The sequence below is a fragment of the Corvus hawaiiensis genome, unplaced genomic scaffold (assembly GCF_020740725.1).
Source record: "Corvus hawaiiensis isolate bCorHaw1 unplaced genomic scaffold, bCorHaw1.pri.cur scaffold_227_ctg1, whole genome shotgun sequence".
NCBI classification, from domain to species: Eukaryota; Metazoa; Chordata; class Aves; order Passeriformes; family Corvidae; genus Corvus; species Corvus hawaiiensis.
In genome coordinates this window covers 1-22,925 of record NW_025963306.1, presented here as the reverse complement: position 1 = coordinate 22,925, position 22,925 = coordinate 1, and the positions used below count along the sequence as shown (strand labels likewise).

The 22,925-nt window shown below is 54.8% G+C and overlaps 1 protein-coding gene and 1 long non-coding RNA gene across 2 annotated transcripts; one reads left to right on the top strand and one right to left on the bottom strand.

Annotated features, from left to right (window-relative positions):
- Positions 1-257: 257 nt before the first annotated feature.
- Positions 258-19,334, top strand: PPP4C (protein phosphatase 4 catalytic subunit). Its single transcript, XM_048293283.1, has 7 exons — positions 258-311; positions 4,759-4,874; positions 7,616-7,667; positions 9,670-9,734; positions 13,406-13,508; positions 15,494-15,667; positions 18,285-19,334. Exons 2-7 carry the CDS (start codon positions 4,777-4,779, stop codon positions 18,459-18,461), a joined length of 669 nt encoding a protein of 222 aa, XP_048149240.1. The 5' UTR covers positions 258-311; positions 4,759-4,776; the 3' UTR covers positions 18,462-19,334.
- Positions 19,335-20,415: 1,081 nt separating this feature from the next.
- On the bottom strand, positions 20,416-21,161 carry LOC125320858. The gene is made up of 3 exons (XR_007201317.1): positions 21,121-21,161; positions 20,826-20,976; positions 20,416-20,681 (listed from the first exon to the last, which is right to left on the bottom strand). It is a non-coding gene; the product is annotated as an uncharacterized LOC125320858 (long non-coding RNA).
- Positions 21,162-22,925: the final 1,764 nt, after the last annotated feature.

Genomic DNA, 22,925 nt, shown 5'->3' with positions numbered 1-22,925 from the left:
AGCTTCTCGGCCGCTTTTGGGGCTCCCAGGGAGGTTCAGGTTCCTTTTTCACCCCGATTTTGGCGTCCCGGATCTTTTGGGGACCTTTTTTTCCCCAAATTCTGCGATTTCGCCTCATTTTGGGTCCCTTTCCCCCTCAGTTTTGGGGACTTTTTTCGCGCTCCGTTTCCAGGCCCGCCATTACCGGGACTTTTTTCGCGCTTCCCGGGCGCCATTTTGGGACCCGCCCTCTTCCGGCCACTTCCGACTCCCTCCGCTTCCTGGTGGGCGTGACCGGAAGTGACGCAACGGAGGCGGCGGCGGGGCCGGCGGTGGGTCCGGGCTGGGATTTTGGGGCGATTTGGGGCGATTTTGGGTCATTTTGGGCCATTTGGGGCCGATTTGAGGCGTTCTCGGAGGTTTTGGGAGGGCTCTGTGGGCTCTCGGAGGGGTCTGGGGGGGGATTTGTGGGGTCCGCGGGGACCCTGAGCGCTCTGGGGGGGGGATTTGGGGGGTCCGCGCTGGGATTTTGGGGCGATTTTGGGGCATTTTGGGGCGTTTTGGGGGGGATTGGAGCGTTCCGTGAGGGACTGGGGGGGATTGGGGGGATTTTGGGGGGATTTCGGTTAATTTGGGGAGGACTTGGGGGGTTTCTGAGGGGATTTGGGGGATTTTGGGGGAATTTTTGGGGGTCCTGAGGGTTCCCTGAGGGATTTGGGGGGGTCTGGGAGGGAAATTGGGGAAATTGGGGCGATTTTGAGGCGATTTGGGGGGGATTTGGGTGGATTTGGGTGGATTTTGGGGGTTTCTGAGGGGATTTGGGGGGATTTTTGGGGGTCCTGAGGGTTTTGTGATGGATTTTGGGTGGATTTGGGGGGTTTCTGCGGGGATTTGGGGGATTTTGGATGGATTTTGGGGAGTTTCGGGGGGTTTGGGGGATTTTAGGTGAATGTGGGGGGGATTTTGGTGGATTTGGGGGGGATTTGGGGCATTTTGGGGGGATTTGGGGGGTCTGGGAAGGAATTTGGGGGCGATTTGGGTGGGTTTTGGGGGATTCTGAGGGGATTTGGGGGATTTTTGGGGGTCCTTAGGGTTCCCTGAGGGATTTGGGGGGAGATTTGGGGGATTTTGGGGAGATTCAGGTGGATTTTGGGGAGATTTGGGGGGATTTGGGGTGGATTTCGGTGGATTTGGGCGGTCTGGGAGGAAATTTGGGGGATTTGGGGCAATTTTGGGGGGATTTGAGGGAATTTGGGGGGTCCGGGCTGGGATTTTGGGGCATTTTGGGGGGGAGGGGAGTGTTCCGTGAGGGATTTGGGGGATTTTGGGGGATCCTGAGGGTTCCATGAGGGATTCAGGGGGGATTTGGGGGATTTTGGGGGGATTCAGGTAGATTTGGGGGGGATTTGGGGAGATTTTGGGGGGATTTTGGGGGTTTCTGAGGGGATTTGGGGGGATTTTTGGGGGTCCTGAGGGTTCTGTGAGGGATTTTGGGTGGGATTTGGGGGGGCCTGGGAGGGAATTTGGGGGGATTGGGGGGATTTTGGGGGGATTTGGGGCAATTTTGGGAGTTTCTGAGGGGATTTGGGGCGATTTTTGGGGGTCCTGAGGGTTCCATGAGGGATTTGGGGAGGAGTTGAGGGGTCTGGGAGGGGATTTGGGGGATTTTGGGGGGATTTTGGAGGATTTGGGGGGGCCTGGGAGGGAATTTGGGGGATTTGGGGGATTTTGGGGGGATTTTAGGGAGATTTGGGGGGTCTGGGAGGGGATCTGGGTGCATTTTGGGGGGATTTTGGAGGATTTGGGGGGGTCTGGGAGGGGATTTGGGGGATTTTGGGGGATTCTGAGGCGATTTGGGGGATTTTGGGGGGTCCTGAGGGTTCTGTGGGGGATTTTGGGGGATTTTGGAGGGGATTTGGGCAGATTTTGGAGGGAATTGGGGGGATTCAGGTGGATTTAGGGGGGATCTGGGGCATTTGGGGGGGTCTGGGAGGGAATTTGGGGGTGGTTGGGGAATTTTGGGGCATTTTGGGCAGATTTTGGGGGATTTGGGGGGTCTTTGAGGGGATTTGGGGGGTCCGGGCTGGGATTTTGGGGCGATTTTGGGGCATTTTGGGATGGATTGGAGCGTTCCGTGAGGGACTGGGAGGGATTTGGGTGGATTTGGGTGGATTTTGGGGGGTCTGGGAGGGGATTTGGGGGTTTTGGGGAGTTTTGAGGGGATTTTGGGGAGATTTGAGGGGGATTTTTGGGGGTCCTGAGGGTTCTGTGAGGGATTTGGGGGGGATTTGGGGGGATTTAGGTGAATTTGGGGGGGGATTTGGGTGGATTTTGGGGAGATTTGGGGCATTTTGGGTGGATTTGGGGGGGTCTGGGAGGGAATTTGGGGGATTTGGGGGGGATTTGGGGGTTTCTGAGGGGATTTGGGGGGATTTTTGGGGGTCCTGAGGGTTCCGTGAGGGATTTTGGGGGAATTTGGGGGGATTTTGGGGGTTCTGGGAGGGGATTTGGGGGCTCTCGAGGGTTCTCTGAGGGATTTTGGGGTGCCTGGGGGGGATTTTGGGGAGATTTTGGGGCGTTTTGGGGCTTCTGGGAGGGATTTGGGGGGTCCAGGGGGAATTTTGGGGGCATTTGGGGGAGATTTTTGGGGGGGTCCGGAAAGTTTTGGGAGGGATTTGGGGGGTCCTGGGTGGTCGTGGAGGAGAAATTTGGGGGATTTGGGGGGATTTGGGTGGATTTTGGGGGGTCTGGGAGAGAATTTGGGTGATTTTGGGGGAATGTGGGGGGATTTTGGGGGGTCCTGAGGGTTCCCTGCGGGATTTGGGGGGGTCTGGGAGGGATTTGGGGGAAAAGGGGGAATTTTGGGGCACTTTGGGCAGATTTTTGGGGGATTTGGGGGGATTTTGGGAAATTTCGGGTGGATTTTGGGGAATTTTGTCAGGATTTTGGGGGAGATTTTGGGTGGATTTGGGGGGATTTTGGGGGATTTTTGGGGGTCCCGCTGGTTCTGTGAGGGATTTGTGGGGTCTGGGGTTGAATTTTCGGTGATTTTGGCTGATTTTGGGGGGGTCTCGAGGGTTTTCTGGGGTTTTGGGGGATTTTGGGGGATTTTGGGGTTTCTTGGGGTTTTTTGGGGATTTTGGAGGATTTTGTCAGGATTTTGGGGGCTTTCTGTTGGTTTTTTGGGGGATTTGGGTTTTTTCAGGGCTTTTGGGGGAATTTGAGGGGTCCCAGGGGGGATTTGGGGGGATTTCGTTGGGATTTTTGGGGGTTTTGGGGGGGATTTTTGGTTTTTGGGAGGATTTTGGGGGAACTTTGGGGGGTTTTGGGGGATTTTGTTGGGATTTTTGAGTTTTTTTGATATTTTGGGAAGGATTTTGGGGTTTTGGGGGGGATTTTGGGGTTTTTCGGGGGCTTTTTGTGGGGATTTTGGGGGATTTTGGAAGATTTTGGGGGTTTTTGGAGGGATTTTGAGTTTCTTTGGGGGATTTTCTTGAGGTTTTTAGGAGTTTTTTGAGAGGTTTTGGGGTTATTTGGAGTTTTTTGGGGGAATTTTGGGGTTATTTGGGGGATTTGGGGGTTTTTTGGGAAGTTTTGGGGTGTTTTGGGAGGCTTTGGGGTTATTTTGGGGGGAATTTTGGGGTTTTTTGGAGAGGTTTTGGGTTTTTTCGGGGGGAATTTTGGGGTTTTTTTGGGGAGGTTTTGGGGTTTTTTGGGAGGTTTTGGGTTTATTTGGGGGATTTTTGGGTTTTTTTGGAGGGAATTTGGGGGTTTTGGGGGATTTGGGTTTTTTTGGTGGGGGATTTGGGTTTTTTGGGGGGAGGTTTTGGGGTTTTGGGGGGATTTTGGGGTTTTGGGGGGGAATTTTGGGGTTATTTGGGGGATTTGGGGGTTTTTGGGAGGTTTTGGGGTTATTTTGGGGATTTTGGGGTTTTTTGGAGAGGTTTTGGGGGTTTTGGGAAGGTTTTGGGGGAATTTCGGTTTTTTGGGGGAATTTTGGGGTTATTTGGGGGATTTGGGGTTTTTGGGGGGAGAATTTTGGGGATTTTGGGTTTTTTGGAGGGAATTTGGGGTTTTTGGGAGGGGTTTTGGGGGGATTTGGGGTTTTTTTGTGTTTTTGGGGGTTTTTTGGGGGACATTTTCGGGTTTGTTTGGGGGGATTTTGGGGATTTTTGGGGGGGGATTTTGGGGTTTTGGGGGGGGATTTGGGAGCCCCTGCTGGATTTTGGGTGGTCCCGGGGGGTCTTTGAGGTTGGGGAGGGGTGACTTTGGGGTAATTAATGAGGTAATTAATTAACTAGGGGGTTAATTAATGCACCCACGAGGCTTTAACCCCCTTTTTCCCACCCCTTTTAATGGGAATTGGAGCTTAATTACCCCCAGCGCTCATTAATTACCCCCAGAACGCCTCAAACTCCCCGAGTCACTTTAATCAATTAATGAGGGCCCTAATTAATTAATTAGGGGGTTAATTAACGCACCCACGAGGCTTTAACCCCCTTTTTCCCACCCCTTTTAATGGGAAAGTGGGGCTTAATTATCCCCGGCGCTCATTAATTGACCTCAAACTCCGCGGGGGGGGGGAGGCAGATGGATTAATGATGGCCCTAATTAACTAATTAAGGGGTTAATTAATGCACCCACGGGGCTTTAACCCCCTTTTTCCCACCCCTTTTAATGGGAAATTGGGGCTTAATTACCCCCGGGGCTCATTAATTGCCCTCAAACTCTGCAGGGGGGAGGCATATTGATTAATGAGGATCCTAATTAACTAATTAGGGGCTAATTAGCGCCGCCATGGGGGAGCTGAGCGACCTGGACCGGCAGATCGAGCAGCTGCGGCGCTGCGAGCTCATCAAGGAGAGCGAGGTCAAGGCCCTGTGCGCCAAGGCCCGGTAACAAGCCCCTAATTAACCCCTAATTAACCCCTAATTAACCCCTAATGAAGTCCTAATGAACTCCTAATGGACCCCTAATGAACCCTTAATGAACCCCTAATGGAACCCTAATGGAGCCCTAATGAACCCTTAATGAACTCCTAATGAACCCTAATGGAGCCCTAATGAACCTCTAATGAACTCCTAACTTACTCCTAATGAACCCCTAATTAACTCCTAATGAACCCTTAATGAGCTCCTAATGAACCCCTAATGGACTCCTAATGGAACCCTAGTGGAGCCCTAATGAACTACTAATGAACCCCTAATTAACCCCTAATGAAGTCCTAATGAACCCCTAATGAACCCTTAATGAACCCCTAATTAACCCCTAATGAACCCCTAATGAGCCCTTAATGAACTCCTAGTGAGCCCCTAATGAACCCTTAATGAACCCCTAATTAACCCCTAATGAACCCCTAATGAACCCTTAATGAACTCCTAGTGAGCCCCTAATGAACCCTTAATGAACCCCTAATTAACCCCTAATGAACCCCTAATGAGCTCCTAATGGACTCCTAATGAACTCCTAATGGACCCCTAATTTACCCCTAATGAGCCCCTAATGAACCCCTAATGAACCCTTAATGAACCCCTAATTAACCCCTAATTTACCCGTAATGAACCCCTAATGAACTTCTAGTTAACCCCAAATGAACCCCAATGAACCCCTAATGAACCCTTAATGAACCCCTAATGAACCCCTAATTTACCCGTAATGAGCCCCTAATGAACTTCTAGTTAACCCCTAATGAACCCCTAACGGACCCCTAATTGACCTCTAATTTACCCCTAATTGACCTCTAATTTACCCCTAATTGACCTTTAATTTACCCTTAATTTACCCCTAATGAACCCCTAGTTAACCCCTAATGAACCCCTAATGAACCCCTAATGAACCCCGCTGGGGATACTGCAACAGAACCCCTAATGAACCCCAAATGAACCCCTAATGAACCCCTAATGGACCCCTAATTGACCTCTAATTTACCCTTAATTTACCCCTAATGAAACCCCTAGTTAACCCCTAATGAACCCCTAATGAACCCCTAATGAACCCTTAATGAACCCCAATGAACCCCTAATGAACCCTTAATGAACCCCAATGAACCCCTAATGGACCCCTAATGAACCCCTAATGGACCCCTAATTGACCTCTAATTTACCCCTAATGAACCCCTAGGTTAACCCCTAATGAGCCCTTAATTAACGCCTGATTAACGCCTGGTGGAGGCCTGGCTGCCCCAGGGGAGGGGGGCGCTAATTGGGCGTTAATGGGGCGCTAATTGAGCGCTAGTCGGACACTAATTGGACGTTAATTGGGCATTAATTGGGCGCTAATTGCGCAATAATTGGGCGCTAACTGGGCACTATTCGGGCGTTAATTGGGCGCTAATGGGGCGTTAATTGGGCACTAATTAGGCGCTAATTGGGCATTAATTGTGCGCTAATTGCGCACTAATTGGGCGTTAATTGGGCACTGATCGGGCGCTGATTGGGCGCTAACTGGGCATTAATTGGGCGCTAATGGAGTGCAAATTGGGTGCTAATTGAGCGCTAATTGGGTGTTTACTGGGTGTCAATCGGGCACTAATTGGGCATTAATTGGGCACTAATCGGGTGTTCATTGGGTGTTAATTGGGTGCTGATTGGGCGCTAATTGGGCGCTAATTAGGCACTAATTGCGCACGAATTGGGCGCTGTTTGTGCACTAATTGGGCGCTAATTGGCATTTATTGGGTGTTAATTGGGTGCTCATTGGGCGCTATTTGGGCACTAATTGGGCATTCATTGGGCGCTGATCGGGCGCTAATTGAGCGCTGATTGAGCGCTAATTGGGCATTTACTGGGTGCCAATCAGACACTTATTGGGCGTTAATTGGGCACTAATTGGCGTTAATTGGGCGTTCATTGGGCGCTGATTGGACACTAATTGGGTGCCAATCGGGCACTAATTGAGCATTGATCAGGTGTTAATTGGGCGTTAACTGGGCGCTAATCGGGCACTAATAAGGCGCTAATTGGGTACTAATTGGCGTTTATTGAGCGTTAATTGGGCGTTCATTGGGCGCTAATTGCGCACTAATTGGGTGCCAATCGGGCACTAATTGGGCGTTAATTGGGAGCTAATTGAGTGCTCATTGGGCGTTAACTGGGCTCTAATTGGGCACTAAAAAGGTGCTAATTGGGCGGTAATTGGCATTTATTGAGCATTCATTGGGCACTAATTGCGCACTAATTGGGTGCCAATCGGGCACTAATTGGGTGTTAATTGGGAGCTAATTGAGTGCTCATTGGGCGTTAACTGGGCTCTAATTGGGCACTAAAAAGGTGCTAATTGGGCGGTAATTGGCATTTATTGAGCATTCATTGGGCGCTAATTGCGCACTAACTGGGTGCCAATCGGGCACTAATTGGGCGTTAATTGGGAGCTAATTGAGTGCTAATTGGGCGTTAACTGGGCACTAATAAGGCGCTAATCGGGTGCTAATTGGTGTTTATTGAGTGTTAATTGGGCGTTCATTGGGCGCTATTTGGGTGCTAATCGGGCCCCGATTGGGCGCTAATTGGGCGTTAACTGGGCGCTAATGAGGCGCTAATTGCGCACTAATTGGGCGCTGCTCGGGCGCTGCTCGGGCGCTGATTGGGCGCTAATTGGCGCTAATTGGCGCTAATTGCCGTTAATTGGGGCTTTGCAGGGAGATTCTGGTGGAGGAGAGCAACGTGCAGAGGGTGGATTCGCCCGTCACCGTGAGCCCACCGGGACTGGGGGATTTGGGGGGATTTGGGGGAATTTTGGGGAATTTTGGGGAATTTCGGGGGATCCTGGAAGGGTTTGGGGGAAAATTCGGGGCGTTTGGGGTGGATTTGGGGAGTTCTGGGGGAATTTAGAGCAAATTTGGGGTGGATTTGGGGGAGGATTTGGGGGGATTTGGGAATTTTTTAGGAATTTTTGGGGAATTTTGGGGGGTTTTTTGGGAATTTCAGGAGTTCTGGGAGGGTTTGGGGGAAATTTTGGGGGGTTTGGGGTGGATTTGGGGAGTTTTAGGGGGAATTTTTGAGCAAATTTTGGGGGTTTGGGGGGATCTTTGGGAAAATTTTGGGGGATTTGGGGGGTTTTTAGGGAATTTTGGGGGGGTCCAGGAGGGTTTGGGGGGAAAGTTTGGGGGCTTTGGGGTGGGTTTTGGGAGTTTTGGTTAATTTTAGAGCAAATCTTGGGGTTTTTGGGGGGATTTGGGGAATTTTGGGGAATTTTGGGGGAATTTTTGGGGGAATTTTTGGGGAAATTTTGGGGAATTCTGGGCATTTTTGGGAATTTTTTGGGAATTTCAGGGATCCGGGGAGGGTTTGGGGGAAATTTGAGCAGATTTGGGGTGGATTTGGGGAGTTTTGGGGGAATTTTAGAGCAATTTTTGGAGTGATTAGGGGGAGGATTTTGTGGGGTTTTGGGGAATTTTTTGGGAATTTTTGGGGATTTTGGGGGAATTTCGGGGGTTCTGGGAGGGTTTGGGGGAAACTTTGGGGGATTTGGAATGGATTTGGGGACTTTTGGGGGAATTTGAGAGCAATTTTTGGGGGGAATTGGGGGATTTTGGGGGGATTTTTGGGAAAATTTTGGGAGATTTTTGGGAATTATTTTGGAATTTTTTGAGAATTTTGGGGTGGAATTTTTGGGGATTTTTTTGGGAATTTTTTGGAATTTTTGGGGAATTTTGGGGGCATTTTTGGGAATTTTTGGGGAATTTTGGAATTTTGGGGGAATTTCAGGGATCCTGGGAGGGTTTGGGGGAAGTTTTGGGGGAAATTGAGGCATTTGGGGGAATTTGGGGGATTTAGGGGGGAATTTGGGGAATTTTTGGGGATTTTGGGGGATCCTGGGAGGGTTTGGGGGAAATTTTGGGGGGTTTGGGATGGATTTGGGGACTTTTGGGGGAATTTTTGAGCAATTTTGGGGGGAATTGGGGGATTTGGGGGAGATTTGGGGAATTTTTAGGAATTTTTGGGGATTTTTTTGGGCATTTTTGGGGAATTCTGGGAATCTTTTGGGAATTTTGGGGATCCTGGGAGGGTTCGGGGAAAATTTTTGGGGAATTTTGGGTGGACTTGGGGAGACGTGGGGGAATTTTAAAGCGGTTTTGGGGGTGTTGGGGGAATTTTTGGGAATTTTTTGGGGAATTTTGGGGAATTTTGGGGACCCTGGGAGGGTTTGGGTGAAGATTTGGGGGATTTGGGGAGTTTTGGGGGAATTTTAGTACAATTTTTGGGGGGGAATCGGGGAATTTTGGGGATTGTTTTGGATTTTGGGGGGAAATTTTTTGGAATTTTTGGGGAATTTTGGGATTTTTTGGGAATTTTGGGGATCCTGGGAGGGTTTGGGGGAAAATTTGGGGAGTTTGGGGTGGATTTGGGGAGTTTTGGGGGAATTTTAGAGCAATTTTTGGGGTTTTGGGGGGGATTTGGGAGGATTTGGGGTATTTGGGATAATTTGGGTGGATTTGGGGTGATTTGGGGGTTAATTTGGGTTAGATTGGTAAATTTGGGATAATTTGGGTGATTTTGGGTGGATTTTGGGTGATTTTGGGGTGATTTGGGGTGATTTGGGGTGATTTTGGGTGATTTTGGGGTATTTGGGGTGATTTTGGGGTGGATTTGGGGTGATTTTGGGGTATTTGGGGTGAGATTGGGCAATTTTGGGGTGATTTTGGGCGATTTTGGGTAATTTGGGATGATTTTGGGGTCTCTGCCCCCCCAGGTGTGCGGGGACATCCACGGGCAGTTCTACGACCTCAAGGAGCTCTTCCGGGTGAGTGACCCCGAGTGACCCCTGAGTGACCCTGAGTGACCCTGAGTGACCCCTGTGTGACCCAGAGTGACCCTGAGTGACCCTGAGTGACCCCCGAGTGACCCTGAGTGACCCCGAGTGACCCCTGAGTGACCCCTGAGTGACTCCGAGTGCCCCTGAGTGACCCCGAGTGCCCCTGAGTGACCCCTGAGTGACCCCTGAGTGACCCCTGAGTGCCCCCCGAGTGATCCTGAGTGACCCCTGAGTGACCCCTGAGTGACCCCGAGTGCCCCTGAGTGACCCCTGAGTGACCCCTGAGTGACCCCTGAGTGACCCTGAGTGACCCTGAGTGACCCCTGAGTGACCCCGAGTGACCCCTGAGTGACCCCTGAGTGACCCTGAGTGACCCCTGAGTGACCCCTGAGTGACCCCTGAGTGACCCCTGAGTGACTCCGAGTGCCCCTGAGTGACCCCTGAGTGACCCCTGAGTGACCCGAGTGACCCCTGAGTGACCCCTGAGTGACCTCCTGAGTGACCCCTGAGTGTCCCTGAGTGACCCCTGAGTGACCCCCTGAGTGACCCCTGAGTGTCCCTGAGTGACCCCTGAGTGACCCCTGAGTGACACCAGTGACCCCTGAGTGACCCCTGAGTGACCCCTGAGTGACCCTGAGTGACCCCTGAGTGACCCCTGAGTGACCCCTGAGTGACCCCTGAGTGTCCCTGAGTGACCCTGAGTGATCCCTGAGTGACCCCTGAGTGACCCCTGAGTGACACCAGTGACCCCTGAGTGACCCCTGAGTGTCCCTGAGTGACCCTGAGTGACCCTGAGTGACCCCCGAGTGACACCAGAGTGACCCCTGAGTGACCCCTGAGTGACCCCCGAGTGACCCCCGAGTGTCCCTGAGTGACCCCGAGTGACCCCTGAGTGACCCTGAGTGACCCCTGAGTGATCCTGAGTGACCCGAGTGACCCCCGAGTGACCCCTGAGTGACCCCAAGTGACCCCTGAGTGACCCCTGAGTGACCCCTGAGTGACCCCTGAGTGACTCCGAGTGCCCCTGAGTGACCCCTGAGTGACCCCTGAGTGACCCGAGTGACCCCTGAGTGACCCCTGAGTGACCTCCTGAGTGACCCCTGAGTGTCCCTGAGTGACCCCTGAGTGACCCCCTGAGTGACCCCTGAGTGTCCCTGAGTGACCCCTGAGTGACCCCTGAGTGACACCAGTGACCCCTGAGTGACCCCTGAGTGACCCCTGAGTGACCCTGAGTGACCCCTGAGTGACCCCTGAGTGACCCCTGAGTGACCCCTGAGTGTCCCTGAGTGACCCTGAGTGATCCCTGAGTGACCCCTGAGTGACCCCTGAGTGACACCAGTGACCCCTGAGTGACCCCTGAGTGACCCTGAGTGACCCCTGAGTGACCCCTGAGTGACCCCTGAGTGTCCCTGAGTGACCCTGAGTGACCCTGAGTGACACCAGAGTGACACCAGAGTGACCCTGAGTGACCCTGAGTGACCCCCGAGTGACACCAGAGTGACCCCTGAGTGACCCCTGAGTGACCCCTGAGTGACCCCCGAGTGACCCCCGAGTGTCCCTGAGTGACCCCGAGTGACCCCTGAGTGACCCTGAGTGACCCCTGAGTGATCCTGAGTGACCCGAGTGACCCCCGAGTGACCCCTGAGTGACCCCAAGTGACCCCTGAGTGACCCCTGAGTGACCCTGAGTGACCCCTGAGTGACCCCCGAGTGACCCCTGAGTGACCCCTGAGTGACCCCTGAGTGATCCTGAGTGACCCGAGTGACCCCCGAGTGACCCCTGAGTGACCCCTGAGTGACCCCTGAGTGTCCCTGAGTGACCTCTGAGTGACCCTGAGTGACCCCTGAGTGACCCCTCAGTGACCCCTCAGTGACCTCTGAGTGACCCTGAGTGACCCCTCAGTGACCCCTCAGTGACCCCTGAGTGCCCCTGAGTGACCCCTGAGTGACACCAGAGTGACCCTGAGTGACCCTGAGTGACCCCCGAGTGACCCCTGAGTGACCCCCGAGTGACCCCCGAGTGACCCCCGAGTGACCCTGAGTGACCCTGAGTGACCCCTGAGTGACCCCGAGTGACCCGCCGAGTGACCCCCGAGTGACCCTGAGTGACCCTGAGTGACCCCTGAGTGACCCCGAGTGACCCCTGAGTGACCCCTGAGTGACCCTGAGTGCCCCTGAGTGACCCCTGAGTGACCCGAGTGACCCCTGAGTGACCCGAGTGACCTCCTGAGTGACCCCTGAGTGTCCCTGAGTGACCCCTGAGTGACCCCCTGAGTGACCCCTGAGTGTCCCTGAGTGACCCCTGAGTGACCCCTGAGTGACCCCTGAGTGACCCTGAGTGACCCCTGAGTGACCCCTGAGTGACCCCTGAGTGACCCCTGAGTGTCCCTGAGTGACCCTGAGTGATCCCTGAGTGACCCCTGAGTGACCCCTGAGTGACACCAGTGACCCCTGAGTGACCCCTGAGTGACCCTGAGTGACCCCTGAGTGACCCCTGAGTGACCCCTGAGTGACCCCTGAGTGACCCCTGAGTGACCCCTGAGTGACACCAGTGACCCCTGAGTGACCCCTGAGTGACCCTGAGTGACCCCTGAGTGACCCCTGAGTGACCCCTGAGTGACCCTGAGTGACCCTGAGTGACCCCTGAGTGACACCAGAGTGACCCTGAGTGACCCTGAGTGACCCCCGAGTGACACCAGAGTGACCCCAGAGTGACCCCTGAGTGACCCCTGAGTGACCCCCGAGTGACCCCCGAGTGTCCCTGAGTGACCCCGAGTGACCCCTGAGTGACCCTGAGTGACCCCTGAGTGATCCTGAGTGACCCGAGTGACCCCCGAGTGACCCCTGAGTGACCCCAAGTGACCCCTGAGTGACCCTGAGTGACCCTGAGTGACCCCTGAGTGACCCCGAGTGACCCCTGAGTGACCCCTGAGTGACCCCTGAGTGATCCTGAGTGACCCGAGTGACCCCCGAGTGACCCCTGAGTGACCCCTGAGTGACCCCTGAGTGTCCCTGAGTGACCTCTGAGTGACCCTGAGTGACCCCTGAGTGACCCCTCAGTGACCCCTCAGTGACCCCTGAGTGCCCCTGAGTGACCCCTGAGTGACACCAGAGTGACCCTGAGTGACCCTGAGTGACCCCTGAGTGACCCCCGAGTGACCCCGAGTGACCCCCGAGTGACCCCTGAGTGACCCCTGAGTGACCTTGGGCCGTTTTGGGGTGGTTCCGATGGATTTTGGGGCTTTTCCATTGATTTTGGGGCCGATTTTCTCAATTTTGGGGTCAATTTTGGGGCTTTTTGGGGCTGGGCCCTCACCTGGCCCTGCCCCGAGCACCTGGGACCCACCTGAGCCCCTTTTTTGGGGTATTTTAGGTCATTTTGGGGTCATTTTTGGGTTCCTCTGGCAGGCAGCTGGGGCCTCATCTGAGCCCCTTTTTTGGGGTGTTTTAGGTCATTTTTGGGTCATTTTTGGGTCCTTCTTGGGTCCTTTTGGGGTTTTTGAGGCTCCTTTGTCCCTCACCTGTGCACAGGTAACTGAGCCCTCACCTGAGCACTCCAGGACCCACCTGAGCCCCTTTTTTGGGGCTTTTTAGGTCCTTTTTGGGTCCTTTTTGGGTTCTTTTGGGGTTTTTGAGGCTCCCCTGTCCCTCACCTGTCCCTCCCCTGTCCCCAGGTGGGCGGGGGACGTCCCTGAGACCAATTACCTGTTCATGGGCGACTTCGTCGACCGCGGCTTCTACAGCGTGGAGACCTTCCTGCTGCTGCTGGCGCTGAAGGTGAGCGACACACCTGGGACACAGCTGGGACACAGCTGGGACACACCTGGGACACACCTGGGACACAGCTGGGACACACCTGGGACACACCTGGGCACACCTGGGATACACCTGGGACACACCTGGGACACACCTGGGACACAGCTGGGACACAGCTGGGACACGGCTGGGACACAGCTGGGACAGAGCTGGGACAGAGCTGGGACACAGCTGGGACACACCTGGGCACACCTGGACACACCTGGGGTACACCTGGGACACACCTGGGACACACCTGGGATACACCTGGGACACACCTGGGACACACCTGGGATACACCTGGGACACACCTGGGATACACCTGGGACACACCTGGGTACACCTGGGATACACCTGGGGTACACCTGGGATACACCTGGGATACACCTGGGACACACCTGGGTACACCTGGGATACACCTGGGGTACACCTGGGATACACCTGGGCACACCTGGGAACAGCTGGGACACACCTGGGACACACCTGGGACACACCTGGGCACACCTGGGACACACCTGGGGTACACCTGGGACACACCTGGGACACACCTGGGACACACCTGGGCACACCTGGGGTACACCTGGGCACACCTGGGGTACACCTGGGGTACACCTGGGACACACCTGGGACACACCTGGGACACACCTGGGCACACCTGGGATACACCTGGGGTACACCTGGGACACACCTGGGCACACCTGGGATACACCTGGGCACACCTGGGACACACCTGGGACACACCTGGGACACACCTGGGCACACCTGGGACACACCTGGGACACACCTGGGCACACCTGGGATACACCTGGGCACACCTGGGACACAGCTGGGATACACCTGGGACACACCTGGGACACACCTGGGACACAGCTGGGGCACACCTGGGATACACCTGGGGCACACCCGGGGCACACCTGGGCACACCTGAGCACACCTGGGGCACACCTGGGACACAGCTGGGACAGGTGAGGGACACGTGGGACAGCGTGGAGACCTTTCTGCTCCATCTGGCACAACAGCTGTGCCTCAGGTGTGCCCCAGGTGTGCCCAGGTGTGCCCAGGTGTGCCCAGGTGAGCCCCAGGTATGCCCCAGGTGTGCCCAGGTGAGCTCAGGTGTGCCCCAGGTGTGCCCCAGGTGAGCCCCAGGTGTGCCCAGGTGAGCTCAGGTGAGCCCCAGGTGAGCCCCAGATGAGCCCCAGGTGTGCCCAGGTGTGCCCAGGTGTGCCCCAGGTGTGCCCAGGTGTGCTCAGGTGAGCCCCAGGTGTGCCCAGGTGTGTTCAGGTGTGCCCAGGTGTGCCCAGGTGTGCCCCAGATGAGCCCCAGGTGTGCCCAGCTGTGCCCAGGTGTGCCCAGGTGTGCCCAGGTGAGCCCAGGTGTGAGGCCACACCCTCAGTGGGCCGCATCGCTGCCTCCCCTGCCGTGCCCAGGTGTGCCAGGTGTGCCAAACTCTGCTGTAGTGCCACCGTGGGCCTGTCCCCGTGCCCAGGTGTGCCCCAGGTGTGCCCCAGATGTGCCCCAGCCTCACCTGTGTGACCCTGTGGGCGCGTCACTGCCCTCAGCTCACCTGCCCAGGTGTGCCAGGTGTGCCCAGTGTGCCAGGTGTCTCCAAGCCCATTTTAGTGCCACCATGGGCCTGTCCCTGTGCCCAGGTGTGACCCAGGTGTGAGCCAGGTGTGTCTCACCTGTGCCCAGGGCAGATCCCGCAGGTGTAGGGGCACAGGTGGCACACCTGGCACACCTGGCACAGGTGGCACAGGTGGCTGTGTGGGTGTGTCCCGGTGCCCAGGTGTGAGCCAGGTGTGTGTGCCCTGTGCCCAGGTGCGGTACCCGGACCGGATCACGCTGATCCGGGGGAACCACGAGTCGCGGCAGATCCCACAGGTGTAGGGGCACAGGTGGCACAGGTGGCACAGGCGGCTCTGTCCCCGTGCCCAGGTGTGAGCCAGGTGTGTGTGCCCTGTGCCCAGGTGCGGTACCCGGACCGGATCACGCTGATCCGGGGGAACCACGAGTCGCGGCAGATCACGCAGGTCTACGGCTTCTACGACGAGTGCCTGCGCAAGTACGGCTCGGTCACCGTGTGGCGCTACTGCACCGAGATCTTCGACTACCTGAGCCTGTCCGCCATCATCGACGGCAAGGTGGGCACCTCGGGGGGCACCTGGGGGTACCTGGGGGTACCTGGGGTACAGCTGGGGCACACCTGGGGTACAGTTGGGGGCACCTGGGGGTATCTGGGGCACACCTGAGCGCACCTGGGGGAGTGTGGGGAGTCGTGGATGCCCCTGGGGGTATCTGGGATAGACTTGGGGACACCTTGGGGGCACTTAGGGACACCTGGGGGCACCTGGGCGCACCTGGGCACACCTGGGCACACCTGGGGGCACCTGGGGCACACCTGGGATACACCTGGGCACACCTGGGACACACCTGGGCACACCTGGGGCACATCTGGGGGCACCTGGGCCACACCTGGCGCACACCTGGGACACACCTGGGGCACACCTGGGCACACCTGGGGCACACCTGGGCACACCTGGGGTGCACCTGGGCACACCTGGGGCACACCTGGGATACACCTGAGGCACATCTGGGGGCACCTGGGACACACCTGGCGCACACCTGGGACACACCTGGGGCACACCTGGGCACACCTGGGGCACACCTGGGGCACACCTGGGGCACACCTGGGATACACCTGGGGCACATCTGGGGGCACCTGGGACACACCTGGCGCACACCTGGGACACACCTGGGACACACCTGGGCACACCTGGGGCACACCTGGGACACACCTGGGCACACCTGGGGCACACCTGGGACACACCTGGGCACACCTGGGACACACCTGGGGTACACCTGGGACACACCTGGGGCACACCTGGGATACACCTGGGGCACATCTGGGGGCACCTGGGACACACCTGGCGCACACCTGGGCACACCTGGGGCACAGCTGGGGCACACCTGGGGTACACCTGGGGCACAGCTGGGACACACCTGGGGCACACCTGGCGCATACCTGGGGCACACCTGGCGCACACCTGGGCACACCTGGGGCACACCTGGGACACACCTGGGGCACACCTGGGCACACCTGGGGCACACCTGGCGCACAGCTGGGACACACCTGGGACACACCTGGGGCACACCTGGGGCACACCTGGCGCACACCTGGGCACACCTGGGGCACACCTGGGACACACCTGGGGCACACCTGGGCACACCTGGGGCACACCTGGCGCACACCTGGGGCACACCTGGGGCACACCTGGGGCACACCTGGCGCACACCTGGGGCACACCTGGGGCACACCTGGGCACACCTGGGGCACACCTGGGGCAGGTGGTGGGGGTGGCACACCAGGGGCACCCCCAAGGTCCCCAAGGTCCCCAGATCTTCGGTGCCCCCAGAGGGGTCTCCTCGTCCACACAGACCCCGATGTCCCCAAATATCCCCAAATATCCCCCAGTGTCCCCAGTGTCCCCAGTGATCCCAGTGTCCCCAGTGATCCCAGCGATCCCAGTGTCCCCATTGATCCCAGTGTCCCCAAATGTCCCCATTGATCCCATTGATCCCAGTGTCCCCAGTGTCCCCAGTGATCCCAGTGATCCCAGTGTCCCCATTGATCCCAGTGTCCCCAAATGTCCCCGTGTCCCCAGTGATCCCAGTGTCCCCAAATGTCCCCCAGTGATCCCAGTGTCCCCAGTGATCCCCAAATGTCCTCCAGTGTCCCCATTGATCCCAGTGTCCCCATTGATCCCATTGATCCCAGTGTCCCCAGTGTCCCCAGTGATCCCAGTGTCTCCAGTGTCCCCAAATGTCCCCCAGTGTCCCCATTGACCCCAGTGTCCCCAAATAGCCCCCATTGACCCCAGTGTCCCCATTGATCCCAGTGTCCCCAAATGTCCCCGTGTCCCCATTGACCCCAGTGTCCCCAAATAGCCCCCATTGACCCCAGTGTCCCCATTGACCCCAGTGTCCCCAAATAGCCCCCATTGACCCCAATGTCCCCATTGACCCCAGTGTCCCCAAATAGCCCCCATTGACCCCAATGTCCCCAAATAGCCCCCATTGACCCCAGTGTCCCCAATCACCCCCAATGTCCCCAAATATCCCCCATTGACCCCAATGTCCCCATTGACCCCAGTGTCCCCAAATAGCCCCCATTGACCCCAGTGTCCCCAATCACCCCCAATGTCCCCAAATAGCCCCCATTGACCCCAATGTCCCCAAATAGCCCCCATTGACCCCAGTGTCCCCAAATAGCCCCCATTGACCCCAGTGTCCCCAATCACCCCCAATGTCCCCAAATAGCCCCCATTGACCCCAATGTCCCCAAATTAGCCCCCATTGACCCCAGTGTCCCCAATCACCCCCAATGTCCCCAAATGTCCCCGTTGACCCCAGTGTCCCCGTTGACCCCAGTGTCCCCATTGACCCCAGTGTCCCCAATCACCCCCAGTGACCCAATGAGCCCCGCTGTCCCTTGATGGCCCTGATGTCCCCCAATGTCCCCAGATATCCCCCATTGATCCCAGTGTCCCCAATCACCCCCAGTCACCCCAAATGTCCCCAATGTCCCCAATCACCCCAATGACCCAAATCACTCCCAGTGTCCCCAGATGTCCCCCACTGATCCCAATGTCCCCATTGACCCCAATGTCCCCAATCACCCCCAGTGTCCCCTCTGTCCATCTGTCCATCCCCTGACATCCCCTCTGTCCCCTGACGCCCCCCGTGTCCGTCTGTCCCCAGATCTTCTGCGTGCACGGCGGCCTCTCTCCGTCCATCCAGACCCTGGACCAGATCCGCACCATCGACCGCAAGCAGGAGGTGCCGCACGACGGCCCCATGTGCGACCTGCTCTGGTCCGACCCCGAGGGTACGGCGGGGGTCCCCAAAAACCCGGTGTTCTGCCCCAAAACTCGCTGAGACGGCCCCAAAGCAACGAGAACGCCCCAAAATCCATCGAGATCTGCCCCAAAACTGCCCAAATTCAGAATTTTGGGGTTCTGGGGACAGGGCAGGGACAGGACAAAAAAACTCCCAAAAAATCCCTGGGTTCTACCTCAAAATTCACTGAAATGGCCCCAAAAGCAACGAGAGCGCCCCAAAATCCATCGAGATCCACCCCAAAACTGCCCAAATTCAGAATTTTGGGGTTTGGAGAGACAGGGGAGGAACAGGGCAAAAAAAAACCCCAAAAAACCCCAAAAAAACCCCTGGGTTCTGCCCCAAAACTCACTGAGACGGCCCCAAAAGCAGCGAGAACGCCCCAAAATCCATCGAGATCCACCCCAAAACTGCCCAAATTCTGCATTTTGGGGTTCTGGGGACAGGGGAGGGACAGGGTTAAAAAAACCCCAGAAACCCCTTGGTTTTGCCCCAAAATTGACTGAGACGGCCTCAAAGCAACGAGAACGCCCCAAAATCCATCGAGATCCACCCCAAAACTGCCCAAATTTGGCATTTTGGGGTTTGGGGACAGGGCAGGGACAGGACAAAAAAACCCCCAAAAAATCCCTGGGTTCTGCCCCAAAATTCACTGGAATGGCCCCAAAGCAACGAGAACGCCCCAAAATCCATCGAGATCCACCCCAAAACTGCCCAAATTCAGAATTTTGGGGTTCTGGGGACAGGGGAGGGACAGGGCAAAAAAAAAAAAACCAAAAACCCCCGGGTTTTGCCCCAAAATTCACTGGAATGGCCCCAAAGCAACGAGAACGCCCCAAAATCCATCGAGATCTGCCCCAAAACTGCCCAAATTCGGCATTTTGGGGTTTGGAGAGACAGGGGAGGGACAGGGTTAAAAAAACCCCCCAAAAATCCCTGGGTTCTGCCCCAAAACTCACTGGAATGGCCCCAAAAGCAGCGAGAACGCCCTAAAATCCATCGAGATCCACCCCAAAACTGCCCAAATTCAGAATTTTGGGGTTTGGAGGAACAGGGGAGGGACAGAGCAAAAAAAACCTCAAAAAACCCCAAATAACCCCTGGGTTCTGCCCCAAAACTCACTGGAATGGCCCCAAAAGCAGCGAGAACGCCCCAAAATCCATCGAGATCCACCCCAAAACTGCCCAAATTCTGCATTTTGGGGTTCTGGGGGAGAGGGGAGGGACAGGGTTAGAAAACCCCCAAAAAACCCCTGGGTTCTGCCCTAAAACTCGCTGAGACAGCCCCAAAAGCAGCGAGAACGCCCCAAAATCCATCGAAATCCATCCCAAAACTCCCCAAATCATGCATTTTTGGGGTTCTGGGGGACAGGGGAGGGATGGGGCAAAAAAAACCCCTAAAATCCGCAAAAGCCCCCAAAATTTTGCCTCAAATGCCACAAGATTGCCCCAAAAATCAATGAAATGGCCCCAAAATCCATCAAAATCCACCCCAAAACTGCCCAAATTCTGCATTTTGGGGTTTGGGGACAGGGGAGGGACGGGAGGGTTGGACATTCCCAGACCCCAAAAAAACCCCCAAAAATTAAAAAAACCCCCCAAATTTGACCCCAAAATTCACAGAATCGCCCCAAAATCCCGATAATTTGTCTCAAAAATCACCTGAATTCACTGAAAAACTCCCCAAATTTGGCATTTTGGGGTTCTGGGCACAGGGCAGGGACAGAGCAAAAAATCCCCAAAAATCCCAAAATTTTCCCCCAAAATTCACTGAAACGGCCTCAAAATCAACAGAAATGATCCCAAAATCCAGCCCAAAACTGCCCAAATTCGGCATTTTGGGGTTTTGGGGACAGGGCAGGGACAGGGGAGGGTTGGACACGCCCAGCCTCAAAAAACCCCAAAATTTGACCCCAAAATGCACAAAATTGCCCCAAAAATGAACGAAATGACCCCAAAATCCTTCGAAATCCACCCGAAAACCAAATTCGGCATTTTGGGGTTTGGGGACAGGGCAGGGACAGGGGAGGGTTGGACACGCCCAGCCTCAAAAAACCCCAAATTTGACCCCAAAAGCCACAAAATTGCCCCAAAAATGAACGAAATGACCCCAAAATCCTTCGAAATCCACCCGAAAACTGCCCAAATTCGGCATTTTTGGGGTTCTGGGGGACAGGGCAAAAAACCCCCAAAAAATCCCCAAAACCCCAAAATTTTGCCCCAAAACTCCCTGAAATGGCCCAAAAATCAATGAAATGACCTCAAAATCCATCCCAAAACTGCCCAAATTCGGCATTTTGGGGGTTCTGGGGAACAGGGGAGGGACAGAGCAAAAAAACCCCAAAAAATCCCAAAATCTGACCCCAAACGCCACAAAATTGCCCCAGAAAATGAACGAAATGACCCCAAAATCCATCAAAATCCACCCCAAAACTGCCCAAATTCGGCCTTTTTGGGGTTCTGGGGGACAGGGCAAAAAACCCCCAAAAAATCCCCAAAACCCCAAAATTTTGCCCCAAAACTCCCTGAAATGGCCCAAAAATCAATGAAATGACCTCAAAATCCATCCCAAAACTGCCCAAATTCGGCATTTTGGGGGTTCTGGGGAACAGGGGAGGGACAGAGCAAAAAAAACCCCAAAAAATCCCAAAATCTGACCCCAAACGCCACAAAATTGCCCCAAAAATGAACGAAATGACCCCAAAATCCATCAAAATCCACCCCAAAACTGCCCAAATTCGGGCCTTTTTGGGGTTCTGGGGGACAGGGCAAAAAACCCCCAAAAAATCCCCAAAACCCCAAAATTTTGCCCCAAAACTCCCTGAAATGGCCCAAAAATCAATGAAATGACCTCAAAATCCATCCCAAAACTGCCCAAATCCGGCACTTTGGGGTTCTGGGGAACAGGGCAAAAAACCCCCAAAAAATCCCCAAAACCCCAAAATTTTGCCCCAAAATTCGCTGAGACGGCCCCAAAATCAATGAGATCACCTCAAAATCCATCGAAATCCAGCCCAAAACTGCCCAAATTTGGCATTTTTGGAGTTCTGGGGACAGGGGAGGGACAGGACAAAAAAAAACCCCTAAAATCCCCCAAAGCCCCCAAAATTTTGCTCCAAGTGCCACAAAATCACCCCAAAAATCAACGAAATGGCCCCAAAATCCATTGAAATCCACCCCAAAACTGCCCAAATTCGGCATTTTGGGGTTTGGGGACAGGGGAGGGTTGGACATTCCCAGACCCCCAAAAACCCCCCAAAAATTAAAAAAAACCCCGAATTCGACCCCAAAATTCACAGAATCGCCCCAAAATCCCGATAATTTGTCTCAAAAATCAGCTGAATTCACTGAAAATTTCCCCAAATTCGGCATTTTGGGGTTTGGGGACAGGGGAGGGTTGGACATTCCCAGAGCCCCCAGAAACGCTCCTGAAAGGATCCAAACCAACCCCAAAATTGGACCCCAAACTTCACGGAAATGCCGCAAAAAAATCCTCATTAATTGGGCCCAAAAATCACCTGGCCCAGGTGTGTCTCCCCTGTCCCTGCCCTGTCCCTGCCCTGTCCCCAAAACCCCAAAATGCAGAATTTGGGCAGTTTTGGGATGGATTTTGATGGATTTTGGGGTCATTTCGTTCATTTTTGGGGCAATTTTGTGGCTTTTGGGGTCAAATTTGGGGGTTTTTTGAGGCTGGGCGTGTCCAACCCTCCCCTGTCCCTGCCCTGTCCCCAAACCCCAAAATGCCGAATTTGGGCAGTTTTGGGCTGGATTTTGGGATCATTTCTGTGATTTTGAGGCCGTTTCAGTGAATTTTGGGGGAAAATTTGGGATTTTTGGGGTTTTTTTTGCTCTGTCCCTGCCCTGTGCCCAGAACCCCAAAATGCCGAATTTGGGGAGTTTTTCAGTGAATTCAGGTGATTTTTGAGACAAATTATCGGGATTTTGGGGCGATTCTGTGAATTTTGGGGTCGAATTTGGGGTTTTTTTTTTAATTTTTGGGGGGTTTTTGGGGGTCTGGGAATGTCCAACCCTCCCCTGTCCCCCAGAACCTCAAAATGCAGAATTTGGGCAGTTTTGGGGTGGATTTCGAAGGATTTTGGGGTCATTTCGTTCATTTTTGGGGCAATTTTGTGGCATTTGGGGTCAAATTTTGGGATTTTTTTGGGTTCTTTTGCTCTGTCCCTCCCCTGTTCCCCAGAACCCCAAAGTGCCGGATTTGGGCAGTTTTGGGATGGATTTTGATGGATTTTGGGGTCATTTCGTTCATTTTTGGGGCAATTTTGTGGCTTTTGGGGTCAAATTTGGGGTTTTTTGAGGCTGGGCGTGTCCAACCCTCCCCTGTCCCTGCCCTGTCCCCAAAACCCCCAAAATGCCGAATTTGGGCAGTTTTGGGCTGGATTTTGGGATCATTTCTGTTGATTTTGAGGCCGTTTCAGTGAATTTTGGGGGAAAATTTTGGGATTTTTGGGGTTTTTTTTGCTCTGTCCCTGCCCTGTGCCCAGAA

Coding starts and splice junctions, on each gene's coding strand:
- PPP4C (XM_048293283.1), top strand. CDS start 4,777: ATGGGGGAGCTGAGCGACCTGGACCGGCAGATCGAGCAGCTGCGGCGC. Junction 4,875..7,615: donor GCCCTGTGCGCCAAGGCCCG/GTAACAAGCCCC, acceptor GGGGCTTTGCAG/GGAGATTCTGGTGGAGGAGA. Junction 9,735..13,405: donor TTCCGGGTGAGTGACCCCGA/GTGACCCCTGAG, acceptor CCCTGTCCCCAG/GTGGGCGGGGGACGTCCCTG.